This window comes from Nipponia nippon, unplaced genomic scaffold (genome assembly GCF_047370975.1).
Source record: "Nipponia nippon isolate SJK-2023a ecotype South Korea unplaced genomic scaffold, ASM4737097v1 scaffold_18, whole genome shotgun sequence".
Classification (NCBI taxonomy): domain Eukaryota; kingdom Metazoa; phylum Chordata; class Aves; order Pelecaniformes; family Threskiornithidae; genus Nipponia; species Nipponia nippon.
In genome coordinates, this window is record NW_028262334.1 from 9,637,543 (window position 1) to 9,655,804 (window position 18,262).

At 42.7% G+C, this 18,262-nt stretch overlaps 1 protein-coding gene across 16 annotated transcripts in view; it reads left to right on the forward strand.

Moving 5' to 3' along the window:
- GNB1L (G protein subunit beta 1 like) overlaps nt 1-16,777 on the forward strand; it is a 43,117-nt gene extending 26,340 nt beyond the window's left edge. For 13 of the 16 annotated variants that reach the window (XM_087754386.1, XM_087754390.1, XM_087754398.1 and 10 more), the window contains 4 exons: nt 1,369-1,762; nt 5,499-5,597; nt 9,487-9,702; nt 14,608-16,776. In XM_087754386.1, coding sequence (XP_087610512.1) covers nt 1,369-1,762; nt 5,499-5,597; nt 9,487-9,702; nt 14,608-14,874 — 976 coding nt within the window. In that variant the 3' untranslated portion in view covers nt 14,875-16,776. Of the gene's footprint in view, nt 1-1,368; nt 1,763-3,715; nt 3,762-5,498; nt 5,598-9,486; nt 9,703-14,607 lie in introns of those variants that run through there. The other 3 variants (XM_087754400.1, XM_087754395.1, XM_087754393.1) reach the window with 3 other exon arrangements.
- Nucleotides 16,778-18,262: the final 1,485 nt, after the last annotated feature.

The window sequence follows — 18,262 nt, forward strand, 5'->3', positions numbered from 1 at the left end:
GGGAGAAAAGGTAAGGACGGAAGAGAAGAATCAGAGAGGGAGACTGGAAGACTGAAAATGAGCAAGAATGCCGAGTTGCATGCCTTTGCTTTGTTGCAAAATATCGTCTGTTCTCGTTCAGCGAGGGAAGGTTGGGAAGATTTGTGTACTTTGGATTAGACAGGTGATCTAAGGTAAATGCCAAAGTGTCTGTATGACGAGGAGGTGTTCTGACATGTTTATCTAGAGAAGACATCTCTTATAATATACGGTGGAACTCATTAGCATTTATATTTGTTATCTGCTTAAGTACAATTATCAACACTCTCCCCCATAAAAATCATGTTGAATGAGCATTGTTTGTATAATTATAGAGTTTTTCCGTACGTCTGTTTTTGCTGTATATTTGTAACAGTTCACATAGCAGTGCAATTTTAGGACAGCAGTTTCCTGTATTTTTTTGTTTCTCTGTTCTAAAGCTAACTCACGACAACTCCTTGCAGTACCACATTGTTTGTATGCCCAGTGCCATCAACGTTTTGACAGTTTGTCACTCAGCTGAAGAGCAGATGGGAGTTTCTGTAGCGATGTTGAAGAAGTCCCAACAGTCTGTAGATTTGCATCTACCTCTGTTTTGGTTTCATGCTTCCATCAGGCGATGCTAATTAAAATAATGACGAGTGCTTGTCCCAGGCGATAACACGAGGACACATATCCTGTGCTACTGCAGGTTGTGTATTGGAAGCTTCTCCACAGCGGTACGTTGTTCCAGAGCCAGTGGGATCACGTAAATGTGTAGCAATCGATGCTGTGCCCGTTGTCTGGCCGCCTTGGTCTTACTGTCTGGGACCCACACACAGACTTTTCTGTGGGACGGAGAGGTGTGCGGAGGAGTCTGCACGAGCTGCGCTGGTACATCGGCGGTGCAGCCGCTGGTGCTCTGGTTTTGGATGCTTTAACCACAGCGTTTCATTGTTTAATTCCTGCTACTCCCTGCACTGCCGGTTCCTCTCCTGTTGGGTCTCCACACGTACACAGTTGTAAGAGTCTTCTGCGCCCTCCCTGTGGCTGTGGGAAGTTGACCACTGAATAACTGTAGCTTTTTATTTATCTTCGATATGGTCTTTGTTGTCTTTCAGCTGTCAACACGCCTGACATTTCTATTTCATTGCTCCGGCAAAAGAGTATTAAATGCGTTACCCTCTGCATACTTTTGTTTCCTTTTAAATTAGATGTAAAGAATGGTAAAATGCCAGTATTTTCATTATTAAAATGTTCAAATACTCGTGAGACTTCATAAATATATAGGCACGCATAAATAGCATAAAAGTCTCCCCTTGCAAGGAAACATGGCTAGCTCTGACTGCGGTGTGTCTGACCGGCTCTCAGGTCCCCCCTTCTGAACCTCCTGGCCAGTTCTGCAGTCAGCAGAAGGGTGGTGGTCTCGGTGATGCTGAGTTCCCGGACACTTCATGGAAGACCCCGTGAATCCCCCCCCAGAAGCTATACAAAGCTCGTTCCTTCACTGCATGATAAAGACCCAACTCTGAGATGCCAACCTGCAGGAAGCCAGGCTTCCGCAGCCCTGCTGCTCACGGGTAACTTGTTTCACTGTCACAGTCAGGGCCGTGACCAGAGGATCTGCTTGTGGGATTTAGCAGAGGGACGGACTTCAGTGACGGATTCTGTCTTCACGGAGAACGTGGGATTCTGCAGATGCTCTCTGTTAAAGGTGGCAGAGGGACGCTGGCTGATGGCCACGGCAGCCAAAGCCCTGGAGGAGGTAGGAAGTCTCTCTTTTTCTGGTGCTTGGGAGATGGCTTTTGGTTTTGGAACGAGATAGTTCGGAAGGGGAAACATCATTGCTCTCAGTCTCTGCTCAGGAGAGGGCAGCACAAGGAACCTTTGGGGGTTCTAATCGCGAATTTTACCTGCCAGAAAGATGACGGAATTATATAACTCACGCTCCAATAACAAGGATACCACCCCAAGATTTGTCCGACGTTTAAGTATTTGCAGCTGCTGCTGGTCTTTCATGTGCAGGAGTTTTGAAAACTCCTCTGGTGCTGCTGAATACTGTTAAAGGGGAACAAGAGTCCTTCTGGGGAGCTAATGGTCAGAAAGTCTGTCATCAGATGGAGGTACTCCTCTTCCCTCTGAAGCTGGAAGCCGTCTTTGGTGAGAGAAGGGGAGGCGCAGGTGATTTGTAATGCGATACGTGGTCTTTCACCCCGGGCTAATTCTTTAACTGGTACTTTGGCTGGAAATAGTTGAATTACTATTAGCGGCCAGAGGTTTGCTCGGTGCGAGATAATTGCAGGCTCCCTTTCAGTTCCTACTGGATAAGGCCACATCTAATACCCATTGTCACAGCAATCACTGACTGACAGCTGCGGTGGCAATTTCCACTTCTGCTCTTAGAAATCGTACTTTTCTTTTCTTTGAAGGACTATTTGAGGACATCACACAAAAATACATTAGTTCAAACACTTGACATCAAAATACCAACAGTATGAAAAAAGTGGCATACATATGAAAAGAAATATTGTAGCTAATTGCAAATTGTTCATGAGCATAAAAGGTCACATGCTTTTCTGGACCATAGGATGCGTATCTTGAAACGGAGAGTTGGATATTTTATATACAAAGTAATAAGTGGGAATGGTGCCTGTATTGCAAGAAAATGCAAACTTTTTATTATTCAGAAGCTAAGCACACATTTAAGTACTTTGTTGGCTCACAACCAGAATGCTCAGCCTTTTACAGAACTGAGTTAGCCTGTAGACACAACCACTGTAGCAGTAAATACACCCGCTCTAAGCCCCACCGGTGGTTCTGACCAAGGAAAGAACTCTCTCCATTTTACAGCAGTGCTCAATAATATTTAAGTTAAGCAAAACTGACAAATGCGTTCTTGTGTCAGCCCGAGCAGAGTTCTTGTGTCAGGCAAAGAGTGCGCACGCATTCTGGTAATGAAGAATTAAATAACCATCTGATCCAAAGAGATGGACGCTTACCCCAGTGCCTCTTACAACTCATCTCTGGTTTGTGTTCATTTGTTTGCCTGGGCCCGGCAAACTGATAATGATTTGCTGTCTCCTGAGGTAAGAGAGTTCCACTCTGTGTATGAACCTTTACATTAGAACTGTGTCAGGTTTCAATACATTCACGTAAGCTCCCATAATATATAGTGCTTCCAAATAGGCAGCACTGTGTGAGACACAGTACATTTGCAGCTTATGATTAAAATTAAGACTTAATAAGTGTTTATGCTTGGCTGGTGCCCAAAAAAAGAGTAATTTTGTCTTAAAGCAGGTTCAGTCCATAAATAATGAGATCTGAACAGGCATTTATTTGTTCATGATTGCATTTAAATCACCAATTATGAGTTACATGCATTTTTCTTGCCAATTTGCCAGAAACATGTTAAAAGCTTTATTAATGTGAAAAAGAAAAAGGGTGTGTTTCCTTGTGGCCAGTTTTAGCCACCCAGGAACACTATTAACCTCAGGCAAAGGCAAATCTTTCTCCTATTAAGCAAAACCAATATAAACACAGAACTTCAAGTTTTAGGTTACAGTTGTCAAAATATATGAAATAGTATTTATTTCTAAGGCTCGGTTGCCTCTAATGCAGACAGTCTCTGGAACTGTCAGTCTAGCAGAGGCAGCTCATGCCTGCCTGCCTTCTGCAGAAAGCTTTTCTCATCTTTGTGTTTTTCTTTGTCCTTCGCAAGCCCAACTGTAGCCCTTGTACCACCAGTTCGTCTATTTTTGATCAAGGTAAAGCAAAGAAGGTTTGGTTTTTGTTGTGTTTTGTTTTTAACCTGCAGAAGTGCCTCTATCACAGCACACTTATCCTTCCTTATTATGTCAAAGTTGTGGTTTCAGTCTGGCCTAGGAGGCGATGCCCTGTGGAGAACCAGTGATGAGAGACGCAAGATGAGAACAGGTCATCTTCATGTTTATAGCCCATTTCCTGCAATAGCTAACTCGGTCATTATGCTGATAGCAAGGAAGCTGCCAAGAGAAAAGCAGCTTTTGTTAAGAGTGTAGCTCCGAAGAACCAGAATTCCCAGATGATCAAACTTTGGTCTGTTCATAGGTTTGGTCTACAGATTGGATGGCTCTTTGCTGTCGTCTCCATTCCTCCAATCTGGAGAACAGTTTCCTGCTCCCTTGCTAAGTGGCTTCAGAAAGTGTTCTGTATATTGTGTTTAGTACGTTGTCGACTCGCCGTCCGAGAGCGCAGCTGGCTTTTGGCAGGCTAGCTGACAACCTCTAGAAATAGGAAGATGTTCTGGCAAGCTTTGAACTAAAGGTATGGGATTGGAAAGCCATCGCAGCTGCCGTGGCCTTGATCGATGGCTCCCCGAGGAGCCATATTTGTGTAATACCTCATCTCAGATGCTTAAGGAAATTCGCATGACTGGGGCTGTCCAACAGCCCTGCTGGGCTTTTGCACATTCTGAAATGGCCTAGAATGGCTGCTGATGCTGGATTTATCAAATGTTTGAAGTCCTTTAATTTTACAAGATAACGCAGACCATTGTTTATTTAATTAAAATAAAAGATCACCTTAGTGATTAAGTACGCATTTGAGAAACAGCGATGTTCCTGGCAGCAAGTTTTTGATGCCTACGAACTTCTGTTTCTCTATAGTTCCAGGCTTGAGAATCAGCCCAGAACGAGGCACTTCTGCGTCAGTCAAGAGACTCAGAACCTTCCAGGGCCGAATTGCAAAGGCGGGCTGCCCTGATCTTGCCTGCCATCATCCTGAGGTGGAAATGAGCTACTTCCTTGGCAGGGGAAAGACTTGCCCCACGCTAAAAAAAAAAAAATAATAGTAGTAATCAGATCCATAATTCATTACCATCAGTGCAAGCAACAGAGGAAGCTGCTATGTAGACAGAGGCACCCTGCTTTGAACAGGGTCAGACAATATTGTGTTAAAAATATCTGCGTGCCATCACTGCTCCAGCCTGCATTAGCAGATAATTCTGGTTTTACATTTTGTTAGTGCAGTCAGCCAGTAAATAAAAAATATATATTGCAAGTATTTCCACGCAAGCTCTGTGTTACCGTGACAGAACAGAGGAGACAATGCAGGTGTCCACAAGTGAATATAGCAAAAAAATTAGCAACAGAGATGGAAAAAGGGGAAAGGGAGAGGAAGCAGGGAAGTGTTTTCAGATTAAGCAGTCTGCAATATTACCTAGTGTATGCACAGTATGATCTACTGTATGGAAAGACGACTATAATACAGATTAAATAGAAGAGCGGAAGAAGATGATGTGTTCATTCTAGCAGTTTTGTCTGGTCTCTCCTAAAACAATGCGTTTATTTAGATAGCTGTGGATTCCCCTCCAGCTCCAACTTAAGATGCATTCCTCAGTTTCCTCCCGACAGTTTTTACTGGAAGGGCTTATACTAGCCTTAATCACCTTGAAAGACTTGTGTTTTTAAGAGCAGAATTTTGACCTGGAGCCTGACCAAATACTCTTGTTTTCCTGATGTCAGGTTCAGGTTTTGGAGCTGCCATCCAAGACGTCAGTCTGTACCTTGAAGCCAGAGGTGGGTGCCAAGCTGGGCATGCCCATGTGTCTGAAGTTATGGCAGGTAAGGCAAGAGCGCCTGCTAATTGTGAAATGTTTTCCCTGTGATTCATTTTATATGAAGCACATGAATCTTTCTTCACTTGGATTTTGATTTATTATCAAACCAATCAAGTAATTATACTATTAAAGGGGGGAAAGATTTGTGAACATCCCTAATGTAACTTTCAGAGCTTTCCAAGCTTTAATGGAAGATTTGCAAATGCTCAGGAAAAGCTTTGTGTCCTTAGGATAGATACAGTTTTTGCATCAATCAAGAGGAAAATGAGTGACTTACCAAAGCCAGTTGTTTGATATGGCTTCTCGCTGCATTAAGAATGATGAGAAATGATTCGGTTACTTAAAAACAGTTATTTTAATGGCAGGTTACGTTCACTTCAATGCCCTCAGGACGAGGAAGCACTCTGTGAACATTTCTGTTCCAGACATACAAAAGGAACAAAATATTTATGGTTGTATTGACTTTGGACAAAAACGTAAATAAAAGCAGTTAATGAAAAAAACCCACATTTGCAGAGTATTCAGCAAATAATGTTTATGGGGTGCCACCAGTGAAAGACAAGTAATACAAAAAGGTGGCAGTAGAGGGAGGAAGGAGTTCAGGTGATTGGCTCTAAATCTCCAAAGAATGGGTGGCAAAGCTGATTCCCAGTTTAACCCCCGACTCCATACGGTTGTAGGTCTGCACTACCAGCCGAGCTGATTTCAAGTATGTTATTCCTGCAGGTTCATCTGAACATCTGTATTGGTTTACGTTGAAAAAATTATCAATCAGCTGTGAGTTTGAGGCCTTAGTGTCTTCACTCAAGGTCCTGAACGGACTGAAGTCTAGAGGGATTCAGCTGCTGACTTCAGACAAAAGTAGGAGACGCCACAGGTCAAGTCCCATGGTGTAATTAAAAACTAGAAAAAAAAATTAGAAGGAAAATTAAGTCGACTGATTAGGCTTTTATTAAACAGAAAGTTTCTCCTAAAAATGCAATCAGTGTTCAGTACTCAATGAAATGAATGGGGCTTTCTGTCTCCTGGACATATTTTAATAAGCTGAAGATAACTGAGGAAATGTTCAGTGTTGAAAATGTTGTTGCCTGTATAAAAAGTCCTCTGTCTCGCCATATTTTCTACATGCATTAATATTGCTATTCCTCTAGGAAGCGGAGCAGGTGCAGAGTCTTAATTTTATGTAGTTTTTAATTTTGTTGCCAGTGGGGATAAAGCAGAGGACTGGGAACTGGGAGAGGTAAATTATTCCATGCAAATTCAGGCTTTGGGAAGTCACCACAACTTCCTAGACTGCAACAGGCAAGGAGAGATAATCCCTTACAGCCTCACAGCTGTAGCTGCTCTTTTACAAATGTGTGCAACTCGGTGTAAAAGCATGGGGGAGGAGGATACTCTTAAGGGCAAATAATTACATGTGGTGTACCGAAGTGATGCTCTGCGTTCTGGTTTGTGGTTTCGCTGGAAGTAGCTCGCTGAGTAACCCTGTAACCATAAAAGCAGAAGAACACGAGCTAACCCAGCTGCACCCCTTCCTGAATAGAGGCCGTCCGGGATTTCTTTGTACATTACTGCGTTGGGCAATATAGACATACCCAGGAGATGAGCACTCCCCAACCCATCCCTTATGGGCAACATGTTGCCTAAGAGACTATTTGAAACATCAAATATGCTTATGGCACAGTAAATTAACAAGTTGAAACAGAAGCTGACATGGAGAGAGCCACATAATGGTCTGAAGGAAGTACGCTCCGGGTTGTTCAACACGCGTTTGGGGGCTGCAGCCATGTATCGTCATAGGTTTTTGCATGCCAATAAAAAAAGATCCACGTATCAGGGAAACAATGCACCGTACCAGCAGCAGCATGAATTAGAAACCTTACTATAGAGCAGAAGGAAATTGAGGCTTAGGTTAGGCTCGTAGATTAAGCCTCACTGGCTTCTCCTAAGCTGTTAAAAAGTTGGCAACGCTTTATTTCGTTGGTTTGAAACCTTTTCCCCCGCCCCTCATTTTACTAGGTCTGTCCTTAAATGTATTAGTTCATTCAATGGGTTTTTTTCCTTGTGAAGGTTCGTATTCTTAAATACCTTGTCCCTTCAGCTTCACACCTTCCTGCTATTACTAATTGGGTGGGGTAGGATTTGCAGGCGTAAGGATAGTCTTCCCTTAAATTTTTTGCACTCCTTGGGGAAGGCATCATGTTGCGTAATGGTGCAAACAAAATAATTCAACAGAAATAATACATGTAGAAACTGGAAATGCAGAGTTATTACTTTATATAAACTATAGCAATTATTCCTGTTGAGTTGACAGCAGATCACCTTTTGACAGAAAAATCGTGCACAGTTCTGGGCATTATGAGACACCACCTTCGTGGGCCTTTCTAGCCAGAGCACGCTCCCTACCTTTTCAAAAGAAAAGGGATCTTAAAGCAAGGAATGAGGCTCCTGCAGGATCCCAGCTGTAGGCAGACCTGTTCAGAAAGATGATGTAGGGGCTTTCCCCTTGGTTCCCTTCTTTTAAGGGGCAATTTTCTTCCCCGCTCAGCGAGATCCATTCCTCATTTAAACACTTTTTTAGGCTGAATAAATCTGAGAAAGAACATGAGGCTTTTACTCGGCAGTCTTATTACCTAGCCCACCCATCTCTTGTTAGTTTAACTCCCCCTAGAACAAATAATAGCCAGTGGGAGAATAGTCTGGACCATTAATAGCAGCAGTGAGCCTTTGGCCACTGCAGGTTTGTATCATGACATTGACAGCCAGCAAGTTTGAAGAACCTCATTCAACAATGTGGTACCAGTAAAAATTAATTCTTTATAAATGTCCTTCACCTTTATTTTGAACTGAAAACCAAGCAAATGAATCCTGTAGGATCAGACGGTGTTCGGAAAGAGCTGAATAAGCTGTTGGATACATTTCTTAGGGTAAGATGTCCCTGCATGAGGTGGTCCTACTCCCAATGTCTATTTTGGTGTTTCTTCTCCTGTTAAAGAAATAGCTGGCATTAACAGATGCCTGTTTTTTAGTTGCTTTTCATTAGGGATTCGCATCTTCACTCATATAACCAGTTACTGCTCACGGGGTCATTAGTCTTTTGGCTGGAGCAATGATGAATATTTTCCTTAAGTGTGACATGTAATCCAGTAATGTTCCCTTCTTTGAGTTATTTCAGAGGCTTAAATAAATTAGGTGTCTGCCCAGGGTGCCATGCCCTTTGGCCTGTGACATCATTAATCAAAATAGCTTTCAATTGGTTACAGTGGGACTCGGGCACCCGTTAACCCCTTGGTGACGCGCCCAGAGATTCCTGAGGAGAGGTTCAGTGTTTACCTTTAAGCACTGCGGTGCACTTGGGTAACCGATCCCTACGTGTAACCCTACACTTGGCAACGTGAAACTGGAATCTTTAAGCATGGCACTTCTTTCAGTGTCCATAGGGGTTTGTATAGCTTGATAGTAACTCAGCTGCTCTAAGTAATTTTTTTTAAGCAGCACGAGCAAAGTTCAGGCCAGGAAGTAAAACTTCTGAAAACTTCAGGCAGCCTTTTTTCAGGTGTTGTAGAAGGCAACAGTTTGGATTTTCAGAGAGAAAATTTCTATATGTGCATGTATATATATGTGTATGTTAGATATCTATTATATATATAAAACATAGACTTTTATTATGTAGATGTAAAAACCATAAGTGCGTGTCAGCAGTTACCTAGTCACGTTTTTTGTAAGTGGATGGGCTATCAAGATTTGACATTCAGACTTCTAAACTTTTCACCTCTGTGCCAGTCGGCATTTTCATTTATTTTCCTGGTGCTTGGACTGAAACCTACCTGGGGATGATAATTTTCCTAACAGACTATTTACTTCTCAAACAATTTTACTTTTCCCTTGATCAGCTCAACTGTGGTTCACAACCTTTGCTTCTGGCTGGCTATGAAGATGGATCGGTCATCCTTTGGAATTTGTCAATGGGAAAAGCGTTGAGCCAACTTGTTTGCCACCAGGAGCCAGTGATGAGCCTTGACTTTGACTCGGAGAAGGCCAAGGGGATCTCGGGCTCATCTGAAAAGGTGCTTAGCATCTGGAGCCTCAATGAGCAACAGAACCTCCAGGTCAGGATCACTGGCCCTCTAGTGTCATTTATCCCACTTTGCACTAACAGTTTGATAGACTAAAAAAATATTTAGTCATGAAGAGGAGTTGTTGCAGATCTCTAGCTAATTAATCACAGACTGGTTAGAATGTCTGTGCTATGTGACTAGACTTAGCAAAAAGATGGTGAGGATTTAAAAAAAGAAGAACAAAAACGTCTCTCACATGTTTCTGGTTTTACGAAAGTTGCAACAGGCACACAAGCCTAGCATTACTCAAGCCATTGCCTCTGTATCTTCATTTATCACGTTAGTAGTATCCAGCTCTCGGAATGTCCTAAACATTATAAATGAGTTATAAAAATGAGAAACAAAGGATTGCTTTTCCAAAGGTTCTGCTTGAATGGATAGAGCTTTCCTTCCTCTGTGGGAAAGACAGAAATACCCCATGAAATACTTTGCAAACAAAGAGTAGGAGTAGCCCAGCTAGCACCAAGAGGACACAAGGTTTAGGCAGCCAGCTTCCTTTGGCACCTTTAGCCGGAGACAGGGAAAATAAGTAAGTTAATTGGATGTATCAGTTTGTGTCTGAGCTACGCATACCTGGAACGGCTGGTTTAGAAGGAGGTCTCATAATCACCAGTTCAGGCTATGCTAGTGAATGGCAATAAATATTGCTTAATCTAGACAACTTTAGCAAGTGTTCCAACAGTGCCAGGGGGTTAAGTAGGTTTTAACTAGGTGTGGAAATGAAGTGCATAAATAAAAGCTCATGAAAATTAAAATGGCCCCTGCATAGCCTCTCCACTGCTGAGTGCTTTAACCTTTTCTAAAGCGGCAGTTGGCCCCTGAACACACAATGAAGAGGACCTGAACCAGCCCCTCTGTGCCCTATATCATCCTTGAGAAGAGAGCTGCTGGATACACCAATTCATGGAATAACAATAACCACTCTTCCAGCTTGTAGCTTCTGTGGAGATTTTTTTAGGCAGTGCGGCAAGTTAACGCTGTTTTCTGAATGGTGCTACAGGAAGAAAAGCAAGTGCTTGGACATCCAACGGTGGCTCGTCATCTGGGGGACGCTGTGAAGTATATAATCTGTTAGGCATCGCCACAGAACTAGCATGTATGGAGTGGCAGGGCACTAAGACCCCAGTGCATGCACTGTAAATGCATCCAACGGAGATGGAGTTTGGAGGACACAGCGCTCACTGAGGAGAACGTCTCAACTTTAATAAGCAATACAACATGAAGTAAAAGAGGCACTCTAGACTCTGAATAAGTAGCAAAGCCAATGTGATAAAGAAGAGTTTTAACAAGTCTGATATACAATTGTCACGGCTTGGGTTTTTTTGTCACGTTTGCCCTCCCCCTGCCCCGGCCCTTCTATCACTATTGGCACACATCTGCACCTGGTGTCCTTAGCTCGGCGAAGCAGAATGAAGGTCCCAGTAAGAAACTTGGTATTGAGACTAGTTTTCTAAGGCCAAGGTGTCAGAAATCTGACATCATGACAGGCTTCTTAAACCTTCAAATACTCTGGTGTTGGAGAGGAAGCTATTCCTTCGTATTATTTTTAGCATAGCTTTTTCCTAAATTCAAAGAAAATACTGTTCGCCACAGCACATTTCAGTTATGAGTTAACCGTAATGCAGGGGTACAGGTATGACTCATGGGAAAAATAAACAGTTGTTCACCTGAAATATTCCAGGTATTGTTAATATCCCACAGGGTATTCGCATTCCCAGGAGATGTAGGATTAGTTACATCTTCAGCACATCACACTGAGAGATAGTAGCTTTTCTCAGAAGAAATCGAAATGCCAAGCATTATAAACTGTATGTTTCTGTGCTTCATGCATAGTGTGAATGCCCTAATAAAATGCATCTTTCATATGAGCGCTAGAGATTGTCAAGGACATAGATTAAGTTTTTTTCCACTATTGCATTAATAATATAAACCAGATGGGGATTTTTTTTTCCCTGACATTCCAGGTACCTGAGGTAATGGTAGACGTTGGAAAGCCACTCAGTGGCACATTATTTTTATTCTAAAAGGTTTTAATAAGTAAACGCGGTGCATAGCTATCTGCCGTTGGAGAAATAATGACACAATGATGGTACTTCAGCTCTGTTTTAAGTGGCAATGTTCCAGTGTGTCAATGAATAGATGATGAAGGTAACTTCATAGTTTATTGCTATGGGGAAAGTTTGGTGTATTGTCTTCTACAAGAAAGTTGCTGAAATCATCACTGTCAGTAAATGATTGGATTGGTTATGAGCCTTCTGATTTGGATGAGATAGTGTAATTATGTGATGATGTTTGTGGTAGAATGTAGGAGGTAAACAGCTTCTGCAGGTGAATAAACAAAGCAGAACTAAGAAATCTGATAATCACAGAGGCTCCTTTATATATGACAAGAAAAAGAATTCTATAAGCTGTAATGTAAGTAAGCGCACAAGTTTTGTTGGTTGGGTTGCTGAGGCTTTTCCCTCAAATGCTGAAGCTGAGGCTGCCACTATCTTGGCTATTTTTCTAAGAAGCATAGGGCTTAAAGACATGATTTGGGTGTAGGAGAGGGAGATTTAAAAAAAAAAAAAAAAAACAGAAAGAAAAATCATAGATAGCCTGTGTTAAGGAGGGAAGGAGAGGTGGATATCTGTTGGCCTCAGCATGTCAAAATTTCTTAATGCATCTGCTAGTAGATGCAAGTATCCTTGGTCATGACTGGCTGAAAGCAGCTCACCTGTTTTTACCTCTTTGTTTTCTTAATGACAAGCTGGTTTTCTGGTTAGGAAATGATGTTGGTATGCATTTGACTACAGTAGCTGCCCGTAAGTGACTGGATGGCACAAATCCTGACACTAGGATTTCACCTGGCTGCATATACCTTGAGCAAGTTGTTCTACTTTGTTTTTCTCTCTCACCTCTTGTATTTGCAGATCATGCACAAATGCCCACTGTTCCCTCATGTTCCATAGCCAAAAGGCATCACCATTATAGGCTTCCTTTTCAAGTTGTAGCTTGCTGATGACATGCAATTTCTCCCAGTCATCCTGATTTTGCTGTATGGATCTAGCCCACATAATTGACAGTAATGATGGGAAGCACCACGCCCGGGATTGGTTATAGCCATTAACTAATAATCTCAGTTACAGAATAAGGCCCATCTTACATTTGCCAGGCGCATGATGTAAGTAATAAAGCCTTCCCTTGCCAGTACATATACGCCAACAAAAATCCCACTGAAGCCATGCTACATTAGCATATCTGGGGAGTCTGGAAGAACATACGTACTAGCAAAAAGCACAGGTTTTACAGGAGCAAAAAGGCCTGTACAGCCTCCGACTCTTCATCAGGCTTGAGCAAAACTTGCTGTCCTCTGTCCTGAATTGGTTGTAGACACATTCGTCAGGTTCTGTTTAAGAGAGGAACGTACGGAGCATGCAAGAAGCGCATCAAGTTTCATTTAGCCTTTTTTATCATTGAGTTGCACATCTCTTGCTGTTTAAGTAGCTGGGCAGTTGTTATATAGTTGAAAAATAATTGCTTATAGCTTTGTGCCTGTAAGATTCCAAGATTTCAACTGCATCTGAAATCAGCTTTGACCAGCATTTCTGGAGTTTTAGTTTTCTACATCCAGTATTATAGTTAAAAATTGTCTTCAATTAATATATTCTTTATAATCCTGCACGAACTATGCATCAAGGAATGTCCTTCAAGGAGGAAAGCTACTCAGATGTAATATGCTTTTCAATCCCTTCCCGCCTCGGAAAAACAGCAAACAACACGCAGCGTATTAAAACATGCACTGAATTATGTTAAGCTTTGGTACAAGACAGTTACACATTCTGTCTTAAGTAGATGGTGGCATTAACGTGTTACTTCCAGTTGTGCTTTTAAATAACAGCACTTCAAGGTCAGGATACACTCAAAAGGTGTTTCCCACCTTGTGACAAAAGCTAGGCTATTTCAACATACATGCACGCGCGCGTGCACGCGCACGCACACTCTGGTGCATATACTGCGTTTCAGAGGTAGCCTGCTGACTAATACACATTACCTGAGGTGAGAATGGCAAAAGTGTATTATAGTGAGCTTTTCTCTGTGCTTCGGGGGAAGCTCATGTCAGTGAAGTGAAAAATTTTCCTTCCAAGGGCTAAGTCCTGCGCAGCCCCAGTGCCTCCTGAAGGAAGCCGAATGCCTTCCAGTTTAATTGTGCCCCGCAGAAACTTGTGCCCCAGTAGTCTCCAAACAGTAACAAAAAGCTTCCAAGATTGAAATCAATAACTTGTTCATAATCCCCTTCTTGGAATTTGGTGTAAATAAAAGTCTCTTGGGAAGGAGTACTAGAAATACAGATTTCCTGATACTGTAACCTAATTCCTGGAAGCATTCCTTTCTCAAGCCTGTGGTAAATGCTACCACAGCTTATTGGGGTTTTTTGTGAGGGGCCACAGTAGTAGAAATAAGTAGCAGGTAGTTTAAACATCAGCTCAGAATCTCAGCATGGGAATATTGCAGAAGCAGGGAAAATACATGGCCATAGGTCTGAACACTGCGGCTCATGCAAGAATAGCGGGAAGAAAAGAGCAAGGCTGTGTAGTCTGGTTCTCAAAACCTTGACTCAGAGCTTCACTTGTGACAGAATATAAATAGCTTTAAATGCAATAGAAACTAAAAACATATACGGGATGCTTTTAGAGAATGGTGCTGGAGATAGATGTGCTCAAGTTAAGGTCTTTTCCGTCTCTGTCTGCAACTGTTCGCACTAAGGCACCATCCACCACGTGGTGAAAAGCTCCGTGCTACCTGTGTGACACCAGTGCATATGGGTGGGCACAATACGTTCTAAAATTCCTAAAGGTTCCTTTTCCTTCTGTTTGTTTTAAACAATTAGAGCTTATCTATAACTTTCTCACACAGGTTTACAAAACACACAAACTTGTCAACGCCGGCATATCTGATATCACCATCCGTCCAGACAAGAAGATTTTAGCAACAGCAGGGTGGGATCATCGCATCAGGATCTTTGGCTGGAAAAAACTGAAGCCCTTAGCAGTGCTGGACTACCACACAGCAACTATCCATTGTGTGTGCTTCTCAGATCACAAAAACCCCAGTGGGAGACTGCTGGCAGCTGGCTCAAAAGATCACCGCATCAGTATCTGGTCAATATATACTCAGACGTGACATGTTCTGTGCTGTCGTGGACTAGGAGAACAGGATTGGTGAAGCAATTCTTTACACTGTAATTCAAACCTGGATGTGGGGAAGTAGCAGAATGTATTTCCAGGCTGAAGCGAGAGTCCTAGGTTAATTTTTTATGCTGCTTGTTCAAGCTGCAAGTTTTGTTCTCCAGAGAGGGAAGTGAATTTTTAAAATTCATAACAAGCAAAGCAAGGCCAGTCACGAACGAAGGCACAGAACAAGTCACTTTGAGTTCTGCTACAGGTTTTGCAACAACTTTTCTTTGGCAGGTTGCTTAAATAACTTGCGCCAATATCTTCTTCTGTGAAAAAGGACTGGAATCCCTCAGACTGCAGTGGGGGCAGAATGCGTCTGTTTGTAAGTCATTCATGTATCCAAGAATCTGAATCAGTGTAAAATATCACTCTTTCTTGAAAATTTATACCCATTAAACCACCTCCAGTGGTTTCTCATTGTCAGTTACTTTTTCTTCCCCGTAACTGAAAGGCTAGCAGAACAACCTTGATTTGTTCACACTTCTGTCAGTTACTAACTTAAACCAACAGCCAGGAATGTGACTAGGGACGGCCTTTGGCATTTATGAATTTCATTATGTCTCCTGTCACCTCAAGCCTCACAATTAATCACAAGAAAGAAAGGGAAAAAATCTTCCCTGCACTGCACTGCAAAGCTATGTAAAGCCTTTTACAGAGCCAGTGCTAAATCCTTTCTATAGACTGACTAGCTGAAGGATTTAAACTCGGCAATCCAATTAGCGCCCTGCTCCTTGGAGAGTTAGGGGTAAGTTTCAGCATGGCAAGCCTGGGATTCAGCTACACAACTCCCATTCACATTTAGGGGAATCGCATGGATAAATCCTTATCCACACAGTGCAAATGGCTCCATTAACTTGTCATCTCTACGGTCATGGAAGCTGAAATTCATTCATGAAGGTTGTTTTGTTTGAATCATGAAGCAGCATTTGCATTCTTTTAAAGCATATTAGACATACAACAGTCTGTTCATAGACATCTTACTGTCGTATTCAGTCACCAAGTTGCAGTTACAGCTATCTTACTGTCGTATTCAGTCACCAAGTTGCAGTTACAGCTGTCCCACTGAAGCAACTGGAAAGGGTCAGTTTGTTAAAAAGGAGGTGGCCTGAAAAAAATAGAACTCCGCTTTACAAACTTTAGAAACAAAAGTGTTTTGTGTCCAGGCTGCGCACTGTTGATACTTTACTGGAAATATTTGTTTCTGCCTCTGTACAGAGCTGCACATCAAAGAAAAAGTCACCAGAATTGTAGTGAACAGCAACATCAAAAGACTTTAGAAATTATTTCAGGGAAAACACACAAGCAAATTAAGGTCTGGGTCTGCTATCCAGCTGTGGTTTACAGGCAGAGAATACTGTTGGACTAACAGCCTTAAGCACCAAGCCCGACGTTCTTTCCATTAAAACACAGAAACAGGATACTGTTGCCAGGCTCTTCTAAATAAAACTTGGCCTTACACATTTTGGAGTGTGGTGACACTTTAAATAATGCGTTTCTTTGATTATTTCTTTACTATTCGGTAGCTGCATGGAGGATCACATTGCAGTTGAAAGTTAAAACCGAATTTTGAGTGATCCTGAGTCAAGGGGAGGTGCTGGTGTCCATTACATCAACCAGAGCTGTGTAGATGGCGAGTGCTCCATTTCCACCCATCGTCCACCTCCCACGCAGAGGAGCCGCTACCTGCGCCGCACAAGAGGCTCCAGCCAGCAGCCCTATGGAATGAGACAGGCTCTTTCGCCACAGACCTGCTGCTGGAAGAAACCTGTTCTTTTTCTCTTTTTTCCCCTTTCTTAAAGTATGTCAGAATCAACAGAGATAAGCAAACAAATAAATAAATACGGAAAACATTGTCGTGTGTGGTCCAGGGACCCGTCATAGGGAGCTTGCAAAGAGGTTTCCTTTTGGCTGTCCTGTCTCGTGGTGCACCACACGAGGCGCCTGTCAGGCAGCCCTGAGATTGGTGTCTTCCACTGAGTGGTGCTCTGCAAACAGAACTTAGTGAAACTCTGCTGTACAAGAACAATTTCACAATCACTTAATTTTTAAAAGGACATAACCCAGTGGATGATACACGCTTGGGTTTTAGTCTCCTCTCCACTTAGATTATAAATAAATAAGTTTAATATTAAATCAAATAAGTCTCCATCTGCTCAGGAGAGTGGCGTGCCCTGTGCTTTAACCTGTGTAATCATTGCACCTTTTTACTCAACAGCCTTGAAGTGAGAGGTGATGAAGGCCCATGCCGTAAAAAAGCACTGTCAAGCTGGTGGTGGGGCACTGTCCGGGAAGGTGAAAAACCAGCTCTGCGCCTCCTCAAGCATGGATCTAGGTGTCCTGTGTCAAAAATGAGCACATTAATCCCCCCAACCCCTTTGTTGGTACAGGGTTACAGGCACAACTGCTACCATCATTTTGCATGGATCAAGCCCAGGAATGCCTTCTTGGGACTCCTGGTACAACAGGCATGGGACTGCTCAGTGCTGGAAGCCAACACACTTTTAGACTATCTAAAAAACTTAGCTTCTGAGCAAAATTTAAGTTTCCACAGCTTATCACTCAAAAAAAACCCAAAAACACCAAAACCAAAACCAACCCACAAGACACATAGTCCCTGAAATCCAGCAGAAAAGGAAAGGCAGTCCGGGGCTGGCCCATCTTGGGTGACTGGTTACTGTAGGAAATGAGAAGGGCCAAGCCTGGTCGTGGTAGAGAAGAAGTGATCGTGCTCTCCTCCCATCCTTTTGCCAGGAAAAGGCAGCTGTGCCACCAGAGAATATTGCAAGTGGTGAGAAGCCAGTTTCAAGACTGGAGCAAGGACTAAGATGCAAACCTCTCCAGCATTTCAGGGCAGCTCCACACTCAGCATACCCCTTGTTCTGAATGCCAGCTATGAGCACCTAATCCTCCAGGGCCACTGTGAGGCTCCAAGGCATTGACACGGCCTGGCTTCTGCTCCTGGCACGGATGGTGATGGGCTGGCGCACAGCCACCCACACATGGCATTTCCCTCCTGTGCTCTAGACCTCAGGTCCCAAAGCAGTATGCAAAATGCATCTTTAACGAAGGCCCGTGCATCTTACATCCACTGCAGGAAAAAACTTCTGATGCAAATACTATGATATTGGCACAGTGGCAGCCCCCTAAGAAGAATGGATTAATACCCCATGTCTTAATAAGAATGCTATTGGATCACAGCCTGAAAGTTAGGAACATTTCAGTATATTCTTTTCTCTGAAAAACACCATTTACTGTCAGCATTGGTGTCTAAAGTCATTATGGAGACTCACAAGGGATGTTTAGATTTACTAATAGGTCTTTTGGAAGATACTCTG